At 37.9% G+C, this 22,801-nt stretch overlaps 5 protein-coding genes and 1 non-coding gene across 6 annotated transcripts; 4 read left to right on the top strand and 2 right to left on the bottom strand.

The window, feature by feature from the left end:
- Positions 1 to 3: 3 nt before the first annotated feature.
- Positions 4 to 2,110, top strand: LOC117613079 (pectinesterase 2-like; the record flags this gene model as incomplete). The annotated part of the gene is made up of 2 exons (XM_034341723.1): positions 4 to 46; positions 1,230 to 2,110. Coding segments are annotated over 2 exons (726 nt in total), but the record flags the coding sequence as incomplete, so codon positions are not given.
- Positions 2,111 to 3,508: 1,398 nt separating this feature from the next.
- Positions 3,509 to 5,604, bottom strand: LOC117613080 (plasmodesmata-located protein 8-like). Its single transcript, XM_034341724.1, has 3 exons — positions 4,734 to 5,604; positions 3,957 to 4,064; positions 3,509 to 3,862 (listed from the first exon to the last, which is right to left on the bottom strand). The coding sequence occupies exons 1-3, from the start codon at positions 5,500 to 5,502 to the stop codon at positions 3,858 to 3,860; spliced, it is 882 nt and encodes a 293-aa protein (XP_034197615.1). The 5' UTR covers positions 5,503 to 5,604; the 3' UTR covers positions 3,509 to 3,857.
- Positions 5,605 to 6,944: 1,340 nt separating this feature from the next.
- On the top strand, positions 6,945 to 9,280 carry LOC117613076. Its single transcript, XM_034341720.1, has 3 exons — positions 6,945 to 7,107; positions 8,127 to 8,514; positions 8,586 to 9,280. The coding sequence occupies exons 2-3, from the start codon at positions 8,197 to 8,199 to the stop codon at positions 9,051 to 9,053; spliced, it is 786 nt and encodes a 261-aa protein (XP_034197611.1). The 5' UTR covers positions 6,945 to 7,107; positions 8,127 to 8,196; the 3' UTR covers positions 9,054 to 9,280.
- LOC117613081 lies at positions 9,033 to 9,114 on the top strand. The gene has a single exon (XR_004583659.1). It is a non-coding gene; the product is annotated as a small nucleolar RNA snoR8a (small nucleolar RNA).
- Positions 9,281 to 14,220: 4,940 nt separating the features above from the next.
- On the top strand, positions 14,221 to 15,930 carry LOC117613078 (protein FAR1-RELATED SEQUENCE 5-like). The gene has a single exon (XM_034341722.1). It carries the CDS (start codon positions 14,221 to 14,223, stop codon positions 15,928 to 15,930), a length of 1,710 nt encoding a protein of 569 aa, XP_034197613.1.
- A 2,268-nt stretch (positions 15,931 to 18,198) lies between these two features.
- On the bottom strand, positions 18,199 to 20,901 carry LOC117613077 (mediator of RNA polymerase II transcription subunit 15-like). Its single transcript, XM_034341721.1, has 8 exons — positions 20,852 to 20,901; positions 20,085 to 20,764; positions 19,837 to 20,001; positions 19,408 to 19,752; positions 19,144 to 19,311; positions 18,944 to 19,057; positions 18,748 to 18,828; positions 18,199 to 18,582 (listed from the first exon to the last, which is right to left on the bottom strand). Exons 2-8 carry the CDS (start codon positions 20,181 to 20,183, stop codon positions 18,199 to 18,201), a joined length of 1,356 nt encoding a protein of 451 aa, XP_034197612.1. The 5' UTR covers positions 20,184 to 20,764; positions 20,852 to 20,901.
- Between the last annotated feature and the right edge of the window lie 1,900 nt (positions 20,902 to 22,801).

The following is a 22,801-nucleotide window of genomic DNA, read 5'->3' as shown; positions in this document are numbered from 1 at the left end:
AAAAGTGTTGGTGGGGGTTCTACAACCTTCAATTCGGCTACAGTTGGTAAGTAAAATTAGCTATTTTCCAAGTGTTTTTTTATATTTATTTGTTTTTATATCTCTCATTTATATATACATGCTTTAATCTGAATATATGTATAGCTTAGTTATCTCTCATTAAAGTTGATATTTATATAGCTTTAGTCCATTCACTTTTTATATGAATAAATTGTACTGTTGGATCGTAAATTCTATTATGGAGCTGTTATTGGTACGTACTCCAAAAAGATGATCGTGCACTCCTTCGAGTTAAAATTTTCCCTATATTTATTCATACATAATATACTAAACAATTTATAACTTTGTTTCGAATTATGAGTTGCACGTAGTATGTTGTTTATAATTTTTTTTTTTTAAATGCCTATGAGACAAGTTAAAGAATGATTAGAAGCTTATTACTAGTTAGGCAGGCTTTAACATCGAGGCGACTTATTAAGTTCATTGACTTGTACACAATTTGTTTGCTTTCACTGGTGTTCGAAAATGATTGACCATGCCATTAGATAATGACAAGGCAAAGTCGACTAATTTAAACGTGTTCATTAATCATTTTGGGACCGAACTGTCTTTATCTAGTTTCTACCAAACTTGGATTGAAGGTCTCTGTTTCTTAGAGAGCTGGTCCACTTTGAGAAAGTGGCTAGATTACCTTTTCTTTTTTTGTCATTCGATTAGGCAGGGGGACGAGGGAGTGCTATATTGGGTTGCTTTAAGATTGTCTTTCACGTATTCGTAGATATACTTTTCGGGGAGAGGGAGAGTTTGACCCACTTTTCCACTGTGGTGCCACCCCATGTGTGGCTAGATTACTTTATTACGTGGAAAATGTTATTCATATAAACACTAATTTTATGAAAATTGTTGAAAATATAAACTGATATAGGGGTTAAGTCATAATGCTGACAATTATTTTGGTCTTAAACTAAGACTTGTGAACCTCAAGTTGCCCACAATATCACTTAATTGTCCATAGTCTAGTGTCTATTGATTTGAACAAACTAATTGTGCCTGAAAATATATTTTGTTTTCCTTTGTTTTCATAATATTGGTCAAAGAATATTTGCAAAGTCAGCAATGCCTCAAATTTCATGTAATTTTAATGTTGTTAATTGTCAACTTGTCTTACAAAGTTAACTCTCTAAATTAAAATTCATGACATTCTTTTCTTTGTTTTGATTCATTTTTAGCTGTGGTTGGAGATGGGTTCATTGCCCAGGACATTACATTCCAAAACACTGCCGGTCCAACAAGCGGCCAAGCCGTGGCACTCCGGTCCGGTTCAGATCTCTCTGTTTTTTACAAATGTGGCTTTGAGGGGAACCAAGACACCCTCTATGTGTACTCTGACAGACAATTCTATAGGGAATGTGACATCTATGGAACTGTTGACTTTATTTTCGGCAATGCTGCTGTGGTTTTCCAAAACTGTAACATTTATGTTCACAACCACAAAACCAACACCGTCACTGCACAGGGCCGGTCCGATCCAAACCAAAATACAGGAATTTCTATTCACAATTGTAGAGTTACAGCTGCTTCGGATTTAAAATCGGTTCAAAGTTCGGTTAAAACATACCTAGGGAGGCCATGGAGAGAGTATTCTCGAACCGTGTTCATGAAGACATACCTTGATAGCTTAATTGACCCAGCTGGTTGGATGGAATGGAGTGGTAACTTTGCCTTGAAGACTTTGTATTATGGTGAGTACATGAACACAGGCCCTGGTTCATCCACTTCAAATAGGGTGAAATGGGCAGGTTACCATGTCATTACAAGTGCCTCGGAGGCTTCCAAATTTACTGTTGGGAACTTCATTGCGGGTAATTCTTGGTTGCCAGCCACCAATGTGCCTTTCACCTCTGGTCTGTGATTATACTGTTATTTTTTGGAACATAAATAAATTGATTGTTGGCCCCCAAAAAATGAGGAATTAATTTAGGGCATTCAATGGTTAGGTTACGATTGTGCTTTCTTATTTAATTATTAATATGGAATTGTATCAATGACTCAATTGTCATTCTTTGTGAATTTGTTTTATAAGAATTTATAATTGTTAAGGTTCTTCTCATGCCTGTGCTTCTGCAATTTGGATAATCTTGTACATTATGTTGCTTCTTGTTTGGGTGTTATTTTATGGTTATATTATTAGTGACTTAATTGACCAAAAACATATATTTATTAGTGACTTAATTAGTAATCAACAACATCATCAACATATAGAATAATTGTACCCTTAATGCTTGTTTGATCAATTGCCAAATGGAAGGGAAAAAAAACTCCTCGCTAAAAATATTGTACAACTTGCTCAAGGAAACCTAGGGGGAAAGAGATGTTTAGCTTTTTTTTAGTACAAGCGATGGTCTAAACTACATGGGAGGGGATTTCTCACATACAAACAACCAGGATGTCATGGGAGTTTGCACTTGAGACCTCTCTAATATGCAAATCAAGACTCTTTTCCACTGAGTTAGACCCCGTTGGCGAGATGTTTAACTTAATAAATAACAGAGAGGACATATATCAAACCATACTAAAACGATTTGTCAAACTGATTGAATAAGTTGCACACTGAGGTGACATCAAAATGACAAGAAGACTTGGTCAAATTGCTTCGATTCAATGCCTGAATATTTTTATTATGAAGCTTCTATCTAATGAATAAACTCTGCCTGCTCTAACAGAGAGAAAAGCGACTGAATCTTTTCTTAAACATTTTGTACGAACTCAATTTGAAACAAATGGATCACCACAGATGCTCGTTAATTATATTATCTTAATTATTAAATCAAATTAGTTAATTTGATCCAACGGTCAAAAAATAAGACCTCATTTAAGGACCTTAGATAAGACCCTCACTATTGATTGGTTTGTGATCCATCATGTTTATAGAGAGATTTGCAGTTAGAGGCATTCTATCTGCTTTGGGTTTGCATTTAGTAGCTAGTTAGTTTCTTCTTCCTTTTTTGGGCTCTGGCCTCTATTGTATAGAGAAAAAAGGCCTATTGGACTGTTTCTAGTGGTGCAACTTGTAAAGGAAACCCATGCATATGCTTAGGCAAACCAAAAAGAAAAACACCAACAAAACTATAAAATAAAACAGCATTCAGCTTTGTCCAATCAATTCCCAATAAGGTAATGCTGATAAAAGGTGAGTTTCTTCAGATTCATTCATGTTTTAAATCAAGTGTGGTATCACTTTTTAAAGGAGGATTTTGGAATTGATGCCTTGTAGAGAGAGATAATTGAATGGTAATGTAAAAGGGTTCAGATGCTTTGCTTATATATATATTTTTGTGATGATACAGTTTCATGGACACAAATATTGTTTGAAATTTTCATTTAATTCTCTTTAAATTTTGAATTGAAGCATAAATTGAGGTTAGTCAAAAATAAAAAATAAAAAGGAAAAGAGAAGAGACGTACATAGAGAACTTGACCTCAAAAAGAGAAAAAGCAAAGAGATGGGTTTACCAAACAAAGGTTGGTTAACCCAAAGAATGAAGTTGAAAAAGAGATGGGTTTTTGTTGGACAGCATGAAGCTAAGAGAATCAGCAGCCCTTTTGAAGTTGATGGAGATTAGAGTGCTACTTTATGCTATAGGATAACACCACCTTCTATTGTGAAAGAACAAAAAAAAAACCCAATTGGTATTAAAATAGACAAAAAGTAGAAAACATAGAGCTTTCACTAGAATATTGAAGCCAACATCAATTTGTGGACTTCTGTCATGATTATGTATCCTCCATATCTTTCAAGAAAGTAGTCTCTCTCTCTCTCTCTCTCTCTCTCTCTCTCTCTCTCTCTCCACATCTCCTTAACCTGTAAGCATGATTAATTATATCATTTCATCAATAATTGGTTAATTATGTAATATTTATTGAAGTGGAAAGAGGGTATATATTTATTTACTTACCCATGGTTTTCCTGCAAACTGAGAGAATAACAATCAGAATAGCTAGCCCTGCTACTGTCCCAACAATAATGGCCACTGTCTTCCCCACTTGGTCTTGGTTAGAGGAATCTATACAAACAAACACATAAAAGCAAAAGTGAGGGGAATTAGTACTATATTATATATGCATAATTCACAAGCATTTGATTGTGTATAATTTAAAGATGAAAGTGTAGAATTTTTCAAAGTATGGAGGTTCCCAAAAGTAAGAAGCTAAAGTTACTGGTGCCCTTTATGCTTTGGCCTTTACTTTGTTGACCTTGGGTTTGATGAATTTTAATCCCTTTCTCTTCCAAGAATTGAAGTGTTGCATATGTTATTTTAATTCAACAGCACCATTTTGACCCTCAGCTTAGAAATATTTTACTCTTACAAACCACATAACAAAGTTACATAAAAGTTTAGCTCTCTAGGTTAAGTAAAGTGGCGAGAGTGACTAGGGAAATGAGTTCAGATTAGGTTAGGTCTAGGATTCGATTCCCTGTATTTAAAAAAACATTACGCAAAATGTCTTTTAATTAAGAAAATGATGATCTACTCTGTGGATTTCAACCCTCTACGTCTTATTTAACAGTTAAAGACATAATTAATGGCTATAATTTATGATGAAATGGCCAAATAAAGTCTCTGTTTTGGTGTTAATTAATGCAAAAGCAGAGTAAAAATCTATGTTTTGTGTTGTGGTGTTTCTTTTAAGATGTTAGGATTATATGCAGGGAAATGAGTAGAAATTTTCACCTGAGATATCATAATAGCCAGATGCCCAATACCGAGCATAACACTGAGCCAAGAACACATCAACAGCTGCTGCTGATCCACACAAACTCTTCAACTTTCCCACAGCATCAGCAATGCAAGAAGAGCAGTCATTTTGGCTCATATCCCCCAAACACTGAGCAAAACCTTCAACCAAACCAGAGCTACTGACCCTAAAGCCATTTGTTCCTTGCAATTCAGCAAGCACATCATCTCTGCGCCTAAAGAATTCAACATCTTCACTCACACTACTTTTACTGCATTTTCTGTACCTAAGACTTGTGTCAAGCCTCCCCAAGAAATTAACATGCTCATATCTTATGAGACAACCCTCAAGCTGCAAAGAAGCCCCATAAGAGTAGGGACAAACCAAAGTAATTTGATTTACTGCACTCTCTAAGCATTTTGCGCAGTCGAAAATCTTTAAGTCACCTCTACACTGGTATAAGCCATATATGGTGCCTTCTAGTGTTGTTGAGCTTCCATTTCCAACTCCAAAACTGTTGTAAGAGACTTGAGAGGATGAGCTAACCACTGATGTTAGAAAAGAGTTGAGGTTGGCTTCAAAGGGGGAGCTTGGTTGGTACTTTTCTTGAGAGCAGCCTGCATAGATGAAGATATGGGCTTGGATTGGGTAGCCATGAATGCTAAGTGAAGAAAAGAGAAGGAAAAGCAGAGAAGAGATTATGATTCTCAGGGCTAAGATTGTTTTCTGAGTAGAGTAGTCTAGCTGAAGGTTGGTCATGACCATTTCTTTTTTTCTTCTTGTTTTTTCAACTCGGCATCACTTTCCTTTGTATTGTGGTTTGGTGATGGTAGTGCGAGAAAGGAGGGAGACTGACTGCTTTTTGGTCGTTCTTGAATTCTCATGTGGACATGTTCCTATTAGGAAAGTGCCTCTATGTGTTGTTCATGGGCCTACCTGTGTGTTCTTAGTTTAAGCATCTGCTCAAAAATTATACTTTTGACCCCAATAGATAGTCATAAAGATAATTAACCTAAAAAAAGATAATCATAAAGATGGTAGAATTCTGTAGGAAGATGCCCTATTTTTTAACCGTTAGATTAAATTGATAATTTGATTCAACAGTTACGACATAGCAACTTAAATAAAACCCTCGCTACAGAGTGACTCTATAAAGATGAGCAAGCAAAGCAGACTGCTTCTTTTATTAGTGGACTCACCTTGAGATGGCCTTATATAAAATGACTTGTAACATTGCAGCTACATTTCCTTTATACATTATGTCTTGTTGGATTGTTTGATTTTTATGATTACGGAGCAAATTTATTCTCCTTTTTTTAATTATTAAAAAGTATATTTCATGTGAATTACATGACGAAGAAGTGACAAGAAAAAGTATGAACTTCGACTACAAAATCCAATCCCCATTGTTTTGTATCAACATGTTCATTATGGCATCATACTCTACGGTTTTATTTTACTATACTTTTTTGATTTGGGGTATTGGAGTAAACTAAGTCTATATTTTTTAAATAAATTCAGATAGATTACCTTGCCTAATCAATTAATTGTAACTCCATTACAGATGTGTTAACTCATATTAGGAGAACATGAGTCACAAACATTATCCTTCTTTACTCCAAATGCATTTAATTATTGGTGGTCATTTATTTGGTGATTTAATGTTAAGCTTTCAAGGTCCCAATAGCAAAGTTTTTCTATTGCCAAGCTATGTGATTAGAAGATTTCGACTATTAAATTCTTTAAGCTACTTTACAATCTCAATAGAAAAATCATCTCTAGGTTACAATCTTCAGTTGTGCTAATGTTTCATCGTAAATCAGATTTATTCGTAAATCAGACTTATTTATCAACAGTGTTATATAAGAAGACTTTGTAAAGTTTCAATCATGTTTATCAGTAAAAACAATACCGTAATCACTCATTCTTAGAGTAATTTTGTATGTTTCGAGTATACAATATACATAGGACATGTTACATATGAAAATATTTTATTTTAATTTTAAAAAGAAGTGCAGTAAATTGAATACTCCAAACCACATTGTTTAATATAAATTCACATAACATACACAAATTTCTCCCATTCTGAAACGTAAAATGATTGTCTTATTATAAAATACATATAAAAAAAGTTATTATTAGCATCGTGCACACTTGATGTAAAAGATTTATAACGGCCATAATTGTCAAAATTCATTAGCTTAGAGAAAAATCTGCCTTTTACGTAATTTGACCCAAAAAATACCCTTGTACTGCTGCTCCACATTTTCCCACACCCCTCCCTGCCTCTGAAAGACTGGATCTTTTTCTCCCTAACACAACGCCCAGCACTCCCTCTCTCATTTTTCCTGTGGCGCCACCTCTCCTCAGGTCAGTCCGTGAATTATGTCTTATTTTTTGGAATAAATATCTGAATTCAATTTACTGTTTGGAAATTATATAATTTGGATCAGATTTAGGCATTTCTTTGGTTGTTCGTGGGGCCTGAGATTGATGATGGCTTCCAGTTCTTAGAACATTCACAAATTTCTGTTCTTTTTTAAATGTCTATTGAGATGATATTGGTTTTATTTACTGGGTAATGGTAATTCTTTCTTGTTTTAGATAAATTGAGGAAAACATCATTTGTTGCTTGGATGTGTTTATTGGGTATGCCGTGGATGTGTTTGTTCATTTGCTTCTATGTTCATTTTATGTAGTATATTGTTATGTTTTTATCTGCTTGAACTTGTTGATTTGGTATGCTGCCATATTCCAACAATTTATCAATTTTGGGTAGCACACAGACTTAAACAGTAGTTTTGTCTTCTGAGGATTTCCATTTTTTGCGTCTCTATTCGCTTTATTCGCTTAACGATTCATGGTCAGTGCTGCCTATAGAAATAGAAAATCTGAAGGAACGCTTCAGTTTTCAAGAATAGTCTGGTTTGTCTATGAATTTATGAGTTTTTTTTTTCCTTAGATTTTTGTGTTCTATGATTCTTCTTGGTTGGTATTTCAGATTGTTTATTTTATTTTGTTGTTTGGGGTCAATTTCTGATATCTAATTTAGGGGTAAAGATGACGGTTTAAGTGTGATCAAGCTTTGATGTAAATGACAGTGGCTTTAAATATTTCGTTTTCTTCCTTCTCATGTGCTCATCTTTCTTCCAAGAATACGCACTGGTATGTACTGACTGTAGTTGAAAGACGAAAGGAGAAGAATGTAGATTGATCCCGTGTAATGTGTTATTTTAGCTCAGACCAGTCTTCTTCTATGTGGGAGAATTTAGCCCTTGTTACAATTTATCCATATCCTGTTTGCTTTCTTTTTGCATTTCTTATGATTTAAATCACAGTGATGAGTTGAATTTAGTAATGCCACTGACTAAAATGACCCGAGTGTGTAGAAAGCCCAATGACAGTGATGGCTTATGAGTAATAAAGTAAGGGGTTGTGCTGTTGAATATCAAATTCTCAATGGAAGAAGAAGAGCCTAAATCACAGAGCTTGAAAGAAGAAGACAATGAATCACAGAGCTTTAAAGAACAGCCTAAATCACAGAGTTTGAAAGAAGAGCCTAAATCACAGAGCTTGGACGAAGAAGACGCTAAGTCACAGAGCTTGGACGAAGAAGATGCTAAGTCACAGAGCTTGAAAGAAGACCTTCAATCACTGAGCTTAGAAGGACGAGATGGTTTTGCATTCCCTGGAATCAATGAAAATTCGTTGCAGTTCCTGGATTCAATAGACGGGTATTTAACCCTATTGGATTCACTGTCTTGGACACTCCGACAGGTAAAATTCGACTATATATTTCTTTTGGTTATATTCTTACACTAACAGGGAATAGGATAACACTAAAACAGGGGTGGCTGCAATTAGCAAGTGCTCGACATTCAATGGGTGAGTCACGTGTGAGCAGTGCTGTGTTGGACCTGAAATCCCACCCTGCAAGCACATTTTTGGAAGTAACCCAGCAATCCAATCCAGGAGTTGGGCAAATTCATCATTTTACATTGCACAAATGGGCATCCTCTGACAATGACAATGGAGCTCCACTTATGGATACGAGTCCACAGATACGACAACGAAAGGATAAGGATGGAGCTCCACCTCCAGTTAAAGCTGAAGCTGATCACCAACATCAACTTCAAAAGGAGCGGTCTAAGTCACTGTTGATGTTTGGCGGTTTGGTTTCGCCAAAGCTACGGGCAGCACAACTCTCATTCGAATCTGCACTTGACGCCCTTGTAGAGATTGCCAACATGCGTTCTTTGATGCTTTCCACTTTCCATAAGGTCAGGGAAGAAGTGGAGGCTGCCAAAGCCAAATGATGGATGCTATTTCCATGGCACGATAGACGACGTATTTTTACACCCATAGAGTATGAGCACCACCTGCGTGTATTTCAATCCATCGAATTTTATTTCCATTCTATTTTGCTATAATTGCTTGATTTTGATCTTTACTACAGTTTAAGTGTATTTTCTCATGGTTATCCGGTTAAGTGTGTGTCGGATTTGGAGGTAGTTGACTAAAGCCCTTAATTTTCTTTCATTCATGAACTTGAAATTTTCCCCTTTGTACAAAATTAAATAAAATTCGGTTTGGTAAGGTACCGGCCGAATTATTTTGTGTGGATGGTTTGTTTTCACCAACGTGACCACAACCGTGTTCAAAGCTTGGATGCTTAGCTATCTTTCTATGCTTCTAAATCCAACGGCTCTAATTTGTGTTTAAATTTTAATGGCTTTATTAAATGGACTGCCGCGATTAAATATCAAACAACTCAATTCAAATCAAATGCAACCTAAACAATGAAGTAAAAACGAGGCACACCTACCGTTCGATCAAATAACGCGTAGTTTGAACGGTTGGGTGGAATTTTGAACTTTTAAGTTGATTTGCTTGTATAAAATTGGGCTAATTGGACTGGTTCTGTAGTGCAATTCCAAATTGGCTAATTGGGCTGGTTTCTTCTTTCTTGCTTTCTTGGTTCGCCCCAATTCCTACTTCAATTCCATTCAGAAAAGAAAACATTCATAGCTAAAAGAATTGAAAGCGCCAATCTTTAATTGTTATAAACATTTGAGCTTTTATCTATTATTAATTGAATAAAATATTAATTAATGATTCACTGGAAAATGAAGAGGAAATCACTAATCAGCAATTTAGAATTAACATGTTTTACATTTCAACTCATGAGATTGAGATGATGTTAACTCATGATTCATGTTTTACCCACTCCCTGTCCATTTTTTTTTGTTGAAGGTAACATCTCTCATGTTAATTACATGTTAAAAAAGTCATCCAATCTTTCCAGGTTTTACAATTTAAATGGTTGCTAGTCTCCATTAACATATATAAGTTTGTTATGTTTTACAGTTTTATTTCATCATTTCCTTGATTTTATTTGTGGGATATTGGGGTAAACTAATCATGATTTGCTTAATGATGGTCTTGGTGGTAGTGGATGGTATTAAATTAATCCGGTCTTAAAATTTAATATTGTTTGTCAGTTTAGAAGCTTATGGTTGTTTTGGTCGATATAATTACTCTGGTATAAATACCAGTATCCATTGTAGTGGTAAGTAATGCAATTCATTTCAATAAATAACAAATCTTCTTTGTTCTTCCTTAGCTCGTGTTTTCTTGCCTATGTATGAATTAGATCACTTTTATTGTCATTTGACATGTTTATAATAGATTGGTAATAATTCAACCCCATATCATCTTTGATTCGATTGAGTGAAAGTCAAGAGAAATAATTGTCTAAGTGTGCGTCTTGAGTGGCTTTGAGAAAAGGCAGATATTCCCAAGCTGACCTGCTCTAGTAGTCGGGAGCCGCGCAATCGGGTCTCCCAAGGACTAATAAAGATGTTATTTGATCGCTTTTAAATTTCCACCAGCATGTAGTATTTTCTATTAGAAACATTTGTAAATGATTTATCTCAAAATATTTGCAATTTTCAATAATATGATGGATTAGATTTGTAAATCGTTGTGAAGAATACGCTATACATTGACCAAAGAAGAAAGAAAGAAAACACCTTTGAACCACGTTATGTTCTTGTTTTGATTGCTGTTGCGCAATTCCTTATAATTAGTTTTTTTTTTTTTTTCGCTTTATAAAAAGGAAAAACAAACAATTGCGAATTGATGTGTTTTCCATTTAGTTCGGTATGCATTTACATCTAAGGTGTCCCATATTTGTTTCTTTCCTAGTTTGTTCTTAATCTGTCGCTTTCTTCCTTTCCCATTCTTACTTCAATTCAATTGAGAAAAGAAAATATAAATATATTGGCTGGAGAAAAGTAAAAACCACCGAAAGCACGAATTTGTATGATGTCGAAACTTTGAGCTTTGATCACGGATTGGGAAAAAAAATATTACTGAATTCACTATGCAAAGAAAATGAATGCTATATATTGAATTTGAACGTGAATGTGATCATTCATTTCTAGTAAGGTGATGAATGTGTTCTGTAAATTGTTACGCATAGGATATCGATGAGTCTTGTACAAATAAATGGATTTGAAAATTTTATGACAAAATAACATTTATAATTATGATCACAAACCCAACGAATTTAACAGAAATAAAAATTTGAGTAGGAGAAAGAAATTATGTATAATTTCGTGATGAACATGACAATACGTATAAAATAAAAAATCCTAACAAGCTAGGCAGCAGTAGGAGAACCCATGCATCGCCCAAAGAAAGAAGAAAGAAAACACCTTTGAGCCACCTTATTTTCTTGCTTAGAAGGCGAAGGTGAACCTCGTGCGTAATTTGAATCAACAAACTCTCGTTCCTGAAATTTTTCGTCGAAATTTGAATGGTGTTTGAAACTTTTGACACCAGAGAAGGGAGGGCGAATTGGACCAGAGAAGGTAGGGCAAATAGGACCAGAGAAGGAAGTCGGCTTTTGATCGAATACTGGAACCCTATCCTCCCAAATGCGGCCGGAGGAGCCTTGCCTCCTAAATGACATAGATGATCTTTGCAATGAACCCATAGTTCATCAATTTCTTATTTTCTGTCTTTGTCTTTGTCTCTCCCTCACGTTTAGTATGATAGGTCAAAACCCTTTCCCTTAAACTAACATAACCGTTTTTGGTTTTTTTGGGTTATTTTGATATTTTAGGTTGTGGTAATTTCCTTATCAATTATGCCACGACTTTGTTGGGGAGCTATTGTTAAATCCCATCTAGGCCATATAAATTTAGGGTCATTTGACAGATAATGGTTTCTCAAGTGGTTAAAATGATTCTAGAAAAAGTTCCCGTTACAAATAAGTCAATACATTCGTTTTGAGCATTTATCGGTTACATACCACCAAAGCCTACAAAGATACTAGTCGGATGTTGGTAAAATTAATTATCCATAAAATAAATAAATAAATTGACTTGTCTTAAGATGACAACAAATATTATGGCATACTTTTATAAAAGAAACCACCATAATTTTACTTAATAATTACTACTACCAAAAATAAGGACCTCTTTTTAAGCAAATGTGAGCGACAACTTATCATAACCATCAGGTTGATCAAACGATTGAAATCTCAATAACTTATTCTAACATATTAAACCTCTTTTTTCATTACAAAATCTATATTATAAATGTTATTTTTTTGAGTTATAAAATCCACACACACCATTTGACCTGAACAGTGAGTGCGCCCCATCAAATTCGAGTCCCACAAAGACAATTCACCATGCCATTCCTCCAGCAAATCCGATACATATTCATGATCTTTCTCAACTACAACAGAATGGGATACAGAGCAACATGGACTGGAACCTTGAAGGTGCCTTGCCTGCATTCAAGTGCTTCATAGACCTTTTGGGGCTTCTGTGTGGCACATAATAAATCAACAATAATAAAAATAAAGTATAATTGCACTGGCCATATAGCAAAATGGAATAAAAAGACCAATGTATGGTGGTGGAGCTGCGGGAGGTGGGAAACTGCCTTTATCAATTGATTCTAATTTCATTAGATTCCCCACTATGCCACCAGTACCATGCTTGAGTAGGACACGTCTATGGTGTCAAACAAAGATGATTTTTTTCTTCTAGAAAACTCTAGTGCTGCGACCGACCAAACGCCTTTTTAGGGGAAATTGGATTCTCTAACATTTTCCAATCAAATTGGAGATTAATAATTAATTCATTAAGCAAAACCTGTGATATATGGAAGTGGATTGAGAAAATTGGACAATTCCCTAAGCATAAAATCTCACAACTAATCTTCAAACATTAGTTCTATTAGCTTTAGCTTAACCACTTGTTTGTGGCTATTATTATTGAAAATCTTATAAAAACCGTTCTCTGGATAAGTACTTACTAAAAACACTCAACCGTTTAATAAAAAATTCGAACATTAATGCCAAGTCAACTTCATCAATTGCCGCATTTCTCCTAACTTTCTTACGTTTCCAATTAAGAACCAATAACAACAACAACAAAAGAAACAAAAAAGAGGAAAATTCTGTGGTGCATCGGCTGTACTGGTACAGCCGGCCATCCAACGGTTGAAGTTTCATGTTAAAAAAGGATGGCTGAGATTGAATAACTTAATGACCTGCTCAGCCTTTGTGATTCAGCATGTGAGTGGCATGTGAGGAAAGAGAAAGGCAGGTTTGGAGGAGAAGAAGATGCGCCCAGTCCGCTCCATTCTGGTTTCCCAAATCGAACACAACATAGGGAACTAGAGGACTCTGTGAGACCCGATTTCATGTCTGAGTTCGTCTATGGATACTGAGTTTTCGGAGCAGTAGAGACTCGGGCTCACTTGCCCTTTCATCTGAAGTGAAGGGGGGCTTACAGAAGTCACAGTAGCAGAGGAAACTGTACATGAAGCCCATCCAATCCGTAACGCCTCTAGGAGCTGTTGTCTGTGCTTGCCCAAATCCAATCCTTAGCAACTCCAGTCTGGGCTTGGGCAAAACGCATCTGCAAGAAGGTAATGGTAATAGAATTGAGGTCCTCAACTCTTCTCTGTAGTTGCCCAAAACTGATATGCAGATACCAAATTGATGGTGGGTCCAACCTCCATGATGAAATGGTCACCAAAGTGGAGGGATTTAAGTAATTTAGTATGGGCAGTTGGCATTGTCTGATATATAATTAAAATTTTGCAGGGGAATGGATTCGTAATAATAACGTGGTTGTAAAGATTTTGAAGATCCTTGGCTGTTAAGGACGAAATTTGAGGTGGTGGCAAAAGGAAGTGAAAGGAGGAGGCTTTGAAAGTATGGAAACATCAAGTAAGATTTGAAAGAACCCTATTTTCTGGTTTAGGACTTGAATGTATTTTGGGTACTGAGTTGATGCAATTGCATGTTTTTGGTTGCGAAACAGTTATACGTGGTGCAATTATTGACCTTAGGATGTGCAATAGCATGACATTATTCATTTGAGTTTTTTTTAAAGAGAAAGTATGTTACCACATAGAGTATAATGTAATTTAAGTTTGAAATTATGTTTCTCAGGCATGGAGAGGTCTGGTAAGATGGACAGGGGTGGAGAGACATCAAAGGGTGGTTGTAGTGATTCAGGGTATTTGGGTGGTTGTGAAAGGTCAAGTCATAGGGCACCGGCAACAGAGAGTGGGCATATGTCGGTCGAACATATGGTTAGTGAAAGTAGTGATGATAATGGTGTTGACATTATTGCACCGAGGAAAGAAGATGTTATGGGGAAAGAGTTTAAAACGATAGAATTAGCGGAAGAATATTATATGAGTTATGCAAAGGGCATTGGATTTAGTGTGAGAAAAGACAAATTGGTTAGAAATTCGGAAGGGAAAGTATGCAGGAGACGGTGGTGTTGTTCTAAAGAAGGTTTGAGAAATGAGAAGTTTAATGAGCGATCAGATAGGATTCGACCACCGAAGCCAATTACAAGAGAGAATTGTTCTGCCCATTTTTGGGTGGGTTATGAGAAGAAAAGTGATGTTTACGTTGTTACGAATTTTGAACCACATCACAATCACCAACTAGTTACTCCACTTGAATCGCCATATCTCCGATGTAATCGGGTCGTTCGAAGTTCTGATTTAGCACAAGCAGTGGGAATGCGAAGAGCATTGTTTAGAACATGTCAAACATATGAGTATATGGTCGACCAATGTGGTGGGTATTTAAATGTTGGTTTTCAAATAAAGGATCTGTACAATAAGTTGGATGCATCACGCAGGGAAATTTTGCTCGACGGTGACACAGAAGCTGCACTCTCTTACTTGAAAGCGAAAGGAGCAATGGATCCAGAATTCTTTTGTAAGTTCAGTGTTGACGAGGAAAATATGCTTGGTAATTTGTTTTGGAGGGACTCCATTTCACTTTTGGATTACATTGCCTATGGGGACGTCCTCATATTTGACAGCACGTACAAAACAAATGTTTATGACAAGCCCCTAGTGTTGTTTGTTGGTTCGAACAACTACCGTTCTACTGTAATGTTTGGTTGTGCATTATTGCAGGACGAGACATTTGAAACTTACAAGTGGTTATTGGAAACATTCATGGCATCCATGAAAGATAAGAAGCCAATATCAATATTGACGGATGGCGATGAGGCAATGCGTAAAGCCATTGATGATGTGTTTCCCATGTCTAACCATCGGTTGTGCTCATGGCATGTGTCAAGGAATGCACAAAATAACTTGAAGGATGATGAATTGGTAAGAAATTTTCAGGCATGTATTTGGGAACCATTTGCATTGGACGAGTTTGAGAAGAAATGGGAGGTTCTAAGGGAAAGAGCGAGGACTCCGAAACAAAAAGAATGGTTGGAAATGATGTATGCAAAAAGTGACTCATGGGCTGAATCATGTTTGAGAGGAAAGTTTTTTGGTGGTATGTGCACCACTCGACGCGTGGAGTCTATGAACAAGTATGTGAAAGATTACTTGAGGAAAGGTGTGAAGTTGTTTGAATGTATTCCAGCAATTGATAGGGCTATGTTACGTCTTAGGAATACCACGGCAAAGGATGGTTTTAACGCAAAGTACTCAACACCAGTCCTTAAAACCGCATTGACAAAACTCGAGCAACAAGCTTCTTTGATTTACACGCATAGATGCTTTCTATTGGTTCGTCAGGAGATCGAATCTTGTTCAGCACTCATCCATGATAATGTGATGCATAATTTTGGAGGTCGTGTATACGTATTGTCAAAATATGATGAACCGCATAATAATTAGACTTGTATTTACCACGGTGGGGAAAATATGCGGATAGAGTGTGGATGCCGGAAATATGAAAGTGAAGGGATCCCGTGTTGCCACCTATTTTATGTAATGAAGTGCGAGCACCTTACGGAAATTCCTCCCGCACTCATAATGAAGAGATGGACAAAGAATGGCCAAACTGATACATGTAGGGAATTTATCGGCAAAGGCGAAGACACTACCAACGAAGTTGTACAAATGGCGAGGTATGGACATTTAAGTGCTATGTCAAACAAAGTTTGTTTTTATGCATCGAAGAGTGCAGATGGTTATGCCATGTTGACGAATGAGTTTAGTAGATGGGAGGGAATTTGTGAAGGCTTACGGCAAAAGGAAGAACAGACAAGTCTGAAATTGGGTAGTGGTGAGCAATGTCCTCCAAATATTGTGAAAGATCCAAATATCGTTAGGACAAAAGGCACTCAAGCAAGGCAGGGGGGAATGCGCAAGCGTCGACAATGTCATTTGTGTCGCGGATATGGACATACAAAGCGTAATTGCTCTCAAAGAAATTTGCATCCAAGTAGACATGCAGGTGTGAATATCCCATCAGGTAGTGAAGGATATCAGTATACTTCTGATATCCGGCCGTTCCCGGACATTAGCTACAGTTATCCTAGTCAAACGGTTTCTCAATGCCATGGGAACTATGTGGTTGATTTGCCTGGTTCTGATAGTTTTTCTACTGCAGACCCAACCGGTTCTACCCCCAACAGTGACGATGGTTTCTCATTCGACAATGGGGAACCTAATTCCCTATGTACTGGTTCAACCGAAAACAATTGTAGTTTTCGAACTTGGTTTACATGTAACAATTAATATTATACATTCATTAATCAGCATTAATCAGCATACCGTTGTTCAGCTTCGTTGTTCTTTGTTGTTCACATTTATTCAGTTTGCACACAGGGGGTCCGTATTTGCATGTAACACATGCAATTGCATGATGATGCTGCAATTTAAGGCTATCTGTGCGCAAACCCCTAATTGTTCGGAAAAATGAATGAGACTATTTTGTACAGGCATAATTACACCTGTTTGTTTAACTATAAATCGAAGGTCGAAATCAACCAAAATACGGAGCATGAGAAACGGTAATGGGCAATAAGGCGTTGTTCACATTTGTTCAGTTTGCACACAGGGGGTTCGTATTTGCATGTAACACATGCAATTGCATGATGATGCTGCAATTTAAGGCTTTCTGTGCGCAAACCCCTAATTGTTCGAAAAAATGAATGAGACTATTTTGTACAGGCCTAATTACACCTGTTTGTTTAACTCTAAATCGAAGGTCGAAGTCAACCGAAATACGGAGCATGCGAAACGGTAATGGCCAATAAGGCGCTGTTCATATTTGTTCAGTTTGCACACAGGGGGCCCGTATTTGCATGTAACACATGCAATTGCATGATGATGCTGCAATTCAAGGGTTTCTGTGCGCAAACCCCTAATTGTTCGGAAAAATGAATGAGACTATTTTGTACAGGCCTAATTACACCTGTTTGTTTAACTCTAAATCGAAGGTCGAAATGAACCGAAATACGGAGCATCAGAAACGGTAATGGCCAATAAGCCTAACATATTATATTACAAAGAACCAATTATCTGAATTACGTTGTACTACACATTGTCATGTACCACAAATGACTTGAGGGTAGATCCCGAATTGTGTAAAAGACAATGTCATTAACTGTAATATTGAATAACAGACACAGGGGCAACTAAGTGTTTGCTTGGTTTTGTTTGTCTTTGCGCTATACATTAACCACGTGATAGCGTTGTTCACATTTGTTCAGTTTGCACACAGGGGGTTCGTATTTGCATTTAACATGCAATTGCATGACGATGCTGCAATGCAAGCCTTTCTGTGTGCAAACCCCTAATTGTTCGGAAAAATTAATCACTCTTTTGTACGGGCATAATTACACCAGTTTTTTTAACTATAACTCGAAGGTCCAAATGAACCGAAATACGGAGCATGAGAAACGGTAATGGGCAATAAGCCGAACATATTATATTACAAAACGACCAATTATCGAAATTACGTTGTACTACACATTGTCATGTAGCACAAATGACTTGAGGGTAGATCCCGAATTTTGTTAACGTCCAATTGGTCATTAACCCTAATATTGGTTGCGCATTATTCATACAGTATGAGAAACAGTGAGGGGCAATAAAGTATACATATTATATTACAAAATTTCCCATTCATTCGAACAATTTAGTCATATCCTTAATTTACTTCGTTTTCTTTCTCTTTGGGTTACGTGAACGAAGACTTTTCTCACCCTTGCGATTTTCTTCTGTGGAGTGTTGTTTTGCATCCGGCTTACCCTTAGATGTGGCCCCCTCCTCATGGCCATCCTCTTCCTCATCCTCAGACTCAACCTCTTTCTCGTCCATCCAAGATTCGTCTTGTTCCTGATCTTCTTCCTCTTCCTCCTCATCTTGTTCCTGATCTTCTTCCTCTTCTTCCTCTTCTTCCTCTTCTTCCTCTCCTTCCTCTTCTTCCTCTCCTTCCTCTTGTTCTTCCTCTTCCGCATCTTCTTCATGCTCCTGTGGTAGCACAACTTTGGTCTTTCCTTTTCTACGTGTGTCGTGTTGCATTTTTGTGCGAAACTCCTACATACACATGGTAACATTGACATATATAAAATATCAATGTTGTTAAATTGAGTTGTGCACACGAGTGATGATGGCTTACAGTGCAGAATATAACATAATATTTAAACTAGCAAAATGTAACATCTTATAAATCAAAGTTTAGAATGGAGGTAACAAGCTTACATGTTCTGTTCGCTGTTCCACCACGTCTTCAGCAAGGCCCGAACTTGCAATGCCTGTTCCCGATGTGTTCTTCAATCGCTCCTATTACAATATAATACCGTTCATGTTCAATACCATGGGCTGTTATTTGAATATAACATCCGTGATGGTTGTTAATTTTAAGAACTCAGTACGAAATTCAGCTGAAGTGACTCACATTCTCTTCCCGTAGGCGCCTGATCTCTATGCTTGCTTCCAATGCTGTTGAAAATAGTACGGCATTCAACCCAGCATTGATCTCCATAAGCTCTGTTGCAGCTTCAGCAGTGACCTACAGTCAGACACATGCAATTACAACAATCACCACAGCAAGCCATCTGTTCATAATAAATGACATCTTCAATGGAAGCTACTTACATACGTTACACCATCAGGTAATGGTATAACGCAGCAATCTTGGCCACGGGGTATCTGCACAACTTTACTTCCATTTTGGTTGGCCCAACACGGTATTCGCACTAACCATGGCTGAGGAGAGATGCGGGGAAGTACATTGGCCCCTGCGGGAGTACTATGTTGTGGTTCCTGTGCAATTCAGGTATCATTTTAGAGTTAGGCAAAATTATATGAATTTCATGCTGCATGTGTCAGTAAAGAATACGTGTTTAGTGTAGAACGTACCGCATCACGCAAGTCGTCGTAGTGGCGGTAACGTATGTACTCATCTCTGTAGTCAGCATAGTCGGATGAACGAGGAGCAACCCATTCGGAAGCTGGATACCCATTTACTGCTTCCTCCACTTCTGACTCATTAGTGAGCTTATAATCGGCAAGCATTGTCCTCGGTGGAATTTTGGGTACTTGAGGTGATGGGGTGCCTAAACTTTGCATTGTTACGCGCTCGCCCAAAAACCATGCTGAACCAGCTGGTCCCTCAAGGAGGATTCGTTTCCGAGTTGCCGGCACGGTTTTTTGTACTTCTTCCGGCAGCTCGGAGTCATTGGTCCCCCAAGGGTTCCAATTTACCTGCAATACAAATTTGTTATATTTGTGTCATAACTACATGTTTATGGTAATAAAGCAAACGGTTCAAGAGTGAAGACTTTATACCTGATCAGTGGTTAGATGTCGCATCATCACTCTAAAAGGTTCCAAGTGATGCTGCAAGTCGCGTTTTGATTTTGCACCAACCCACCTCAAAGTTCGGGGCCACGTGTTCACACTCCCACTTGGGCTTGATAAAGCAAATGGCTTTAGATACTCACAAGCCCATACCTACACAAAACAAGTACACAAATAAGTAATTTAAGCACAGAAACCTGTTGCAGTTTGGGGACATTAAGTTCGATTATACTAACCTCCCATGCCCTCCAATACCCGCCCATGCTTGCTGACCTGCCCCTCGAACAAGAATCCATCGATCTGTACAAGCACGCCAAAGCCGCCCCCCCAGTCATAATTACCAATGTCGGACACTTTTTCCAAACTGGGGGCGTAGTGCATACTCACGTAGTGGCTCTTATCATTTAGGAAAGATGAGCCAATCAAGCACAATATAAAAGCCCGTGCAATTTGATCAGCTTCTTTATCATCCTTCGGATGCTTGTTCCAGTACGGGGTGCAAAGGCTGTCATACGGCACTCTCCTCTCGCCTGCGAGCAGGTCAGCAATGGGTTTCCCAAACAATTTGACCACCTTGTTCTTATTTTTGTACATCTCCATGTCGTACTGTAAACGCTTCCCACCAACACGCAATCCTGTGATTGCCGAGAAGTCCGTCGGGGTCATTGTCATCTCTCCAACTTCATCGAAGTGGAATGTGTGGGTAGTGTCCCACCACCTCTCAGCTAAGGCCACAAGTAAGGGCCTATCCCCCTTCTTTCCATGGCCCAATATCGACAAAAAGGGCAAAAAGCCAGCCTCTTGGACCTTTGCTTTCACCATCTCGTGCATTGCTGTGTTATACCACAGAGCACACTTCTCGTTGTTTCCACACCCTCTAATTTTTGTTAAAGTGAGCTACATCAAACACAAATTACTAAGTATTCAGAATATGCTTGTGACCCGACTTAATTAGACACTTTTCCAAACTCAGAAATGCCAATTGTAAAATGAAAAACAATACCTTGAAGGAGATATGTTCCTCCAAATCCACGTGAAGCACGGGTGAAGAAGGATTGCGGCCCCTGGGTACAAACACACGTACACCGAAGACGCCACTACCCATAGGACCCGATATTCGGGATGCTGCCTTCCGTTTTTTGGATGTTGAGGAAGCCACTGATGAGGTACCTTTCGTACCCTTCGCAAGGGTGGTCTTTTGGGGCCGGGAACCTTGCTGAGATGGTCCAACCTGAATGGACTTTTTCGTCGTCCTCATTGTTGCTTGGAATCCTTCATTATTGATTTGATACAGAAAACAATGAAACAGATTATATATCCCTCAACATCAACCAATACAGTACCTATTCTGACGAAAAATAGAACCCGAAGGTCAATATCACATGCCATCCAAGAAAATACCAACCAGGGACTACATTGCACTAGAAGGATGCAGAACAAATTATACCAACACACATACACACACACATTGCTCCCTCAAAACCCCCAAGCATCAATACCATATGAAACACTATCAACAACATAAAAGACACTGCATGAAAATCCACAAATAATTTCCATACGTAGTCTCCACATTTAACTTTTGATGTCAGTCTCCTTTCATAATTTATAACATATGACACTTGCCAACATCGATCTATACAAGCAAGGCCAACAAATCGGACCTATTGCTATTGCTCTAACTTATCACCTATATCCTAAAAAAATTATCTTTTTTGTGTAAAACGCAATGGAACTAACAAACTGGATTCTAAAGAACCCATTACACAAGTCAGATATAACAGGATGAAAGCACACAGTCAATAGGACTGCATCCACTATTGGTCTTCCTACCCACACATTTTGATAACTAAAGAGTCATTTGGAAGATAAATTCTCATAAGTAATACATAACGGCAAAACTTACACATGGTAACCCGTTCCCACCAATGCATTAAATAAGAATTATAGGAGACGAAATACCCAGGAGTCAGCAGTCCTAAAACCTTGAGGGAAATCCGTAAACAAAATTTCACAACCGAAGGAAGACCCAAATTTTATCAGAATAATCAAACACGTGCACACACACAACCCACAAAACCAATATCAAACGAACCACTATCCATATCCGAAAGAATATATGATATAATCGGAAAGCTGTATGCAGTAGCAAAAGAGGGCAACAATAAGTAAGAGGAATCATATGAAAGCACGCCATACGTGAACATTTGCTTCATCCGAAATCACCATCAAATATCAATATGCAAGGGATCACATTTGAAATAAGAGACTAACCGGAATCGACTAAAGCCCCAACCTTCAATCAACAGCTTCTCAGCGTAACCTTAGTCTTCACACCAATATCAACAGCTACGAATTCACGTAATAGCAAATCCTGAACTTTCGCAGACCCTACGCTTCTCTGAAAAAAATGAAGGCCAACGCACATGGAATCAAAACGTACCCATAAGATGTTTTACGAAAACATAACAACCCGGAAATGTAAACGCTGCCAATTTCAGTTTAAATCGTTTGTGTACGTGAAAACACTCAAAGCAGACCGAACCCACTCTAGGAAAGAGTTCAATGGCTTGGATTCGGTCCCATATAACCAGACCCACAATGGGATTTGAAGGTAAAGCCGAATTCTGGTTTGGATACCCGAGATTGGGAAATTTCGGAGCTTGGTTAGGATATCCCTGGCCTTGTGGTTCCCACTGGTTAGTGTTTGCCTGTTCATCGAAAGGCCTAGGATCGGACGGCGGGGGCAGCTGCTGCGGAGGGGGCCTCTGGTACTCGTTTGGGACCGTAGAGGTGTGTAGGGTTTTGGCTATGGTTAGGGTTTCTAAGTTGGTGATGTTGATGGCGATGGTGTTGCTGCCGTGAGAGAAGGCAAATTGAGAAAGATGCAGAGGCCGTACCTTACAGAATTATAACAGTGCTGGGCTTGGTGCGCGTCGAATCGCCATGAGAG

This window comes from Prunus dulcis, unplaced genomic scaffold (genome assembly GCF_902201215.1).
Source record: "Prunus dulcis unplaced genomic scaffold, ALMONDv2, whole genome shotgun sequence".
NCBI lineage: Eukaryota > Viridiplantae > Streptophyta > Magnoliopsida > Rosales > Rosaceae > Prunus > Prunus dulcis.
This window is presented reverse-complemented; position numbering and strand designations above follow the sequence as displayed.

Coding starts and splice junctions, on each gene's coding strand:
- LOC117613076 (XM_034341720.1), top strand. CDS start 8,197: ATGGAAGAAGAAGAGCCTAAATCACAGAGCTTGAAAGAAGAAGACAAT. Junction 8,515..8,585: donor TGTCTTGGACACTCCGACAG/GTAAAATTCGAC, acceptor ACACTAAAACAG/GGGTGGCTGCAATTAGCAAG.
- LOC117613077 (XM_034341721.1), bottom strand. CDS start 20,183: ATGACTGGGGGGGCGGCTTTGGCGTGCTTGTACAGATCGATGGATTCT. Junction 19,312..19,407: donor ACGACGACTTGCGTGATGCG/GTACGTTCTACA, acceptor TGAATTGCACAG/GAACCACAACATAGTACTCC. Junction 19,058..19,143: donor TACCTGATGGTGTAACGTAT/GTAAGTAGCTTC, acceptor GTCTGACTGTAG/GTCACTGCTGAAGCTGCAAC.
- LOC117613080 (XM_034341724.1), bottom strand. CDS start 5,502: ATGGTCATGACCAACCTTCAGCTAGACTACTCTACTCAGAAAACAATC. Junction 4,065..4,733: donor TGGCTATTATGATATCTCAG/GTGAAAATTTCT, acceptor TTGTTTGTATAG/ATTCCTCTAACCAAGACCAA.
- LOC117613078 (XM_034341722.1), top strand. CDS start 14,221: ATGGAGAGGTCTGGTAAGATGGACAGGGGTGGAGAGACATCAAAGGGT.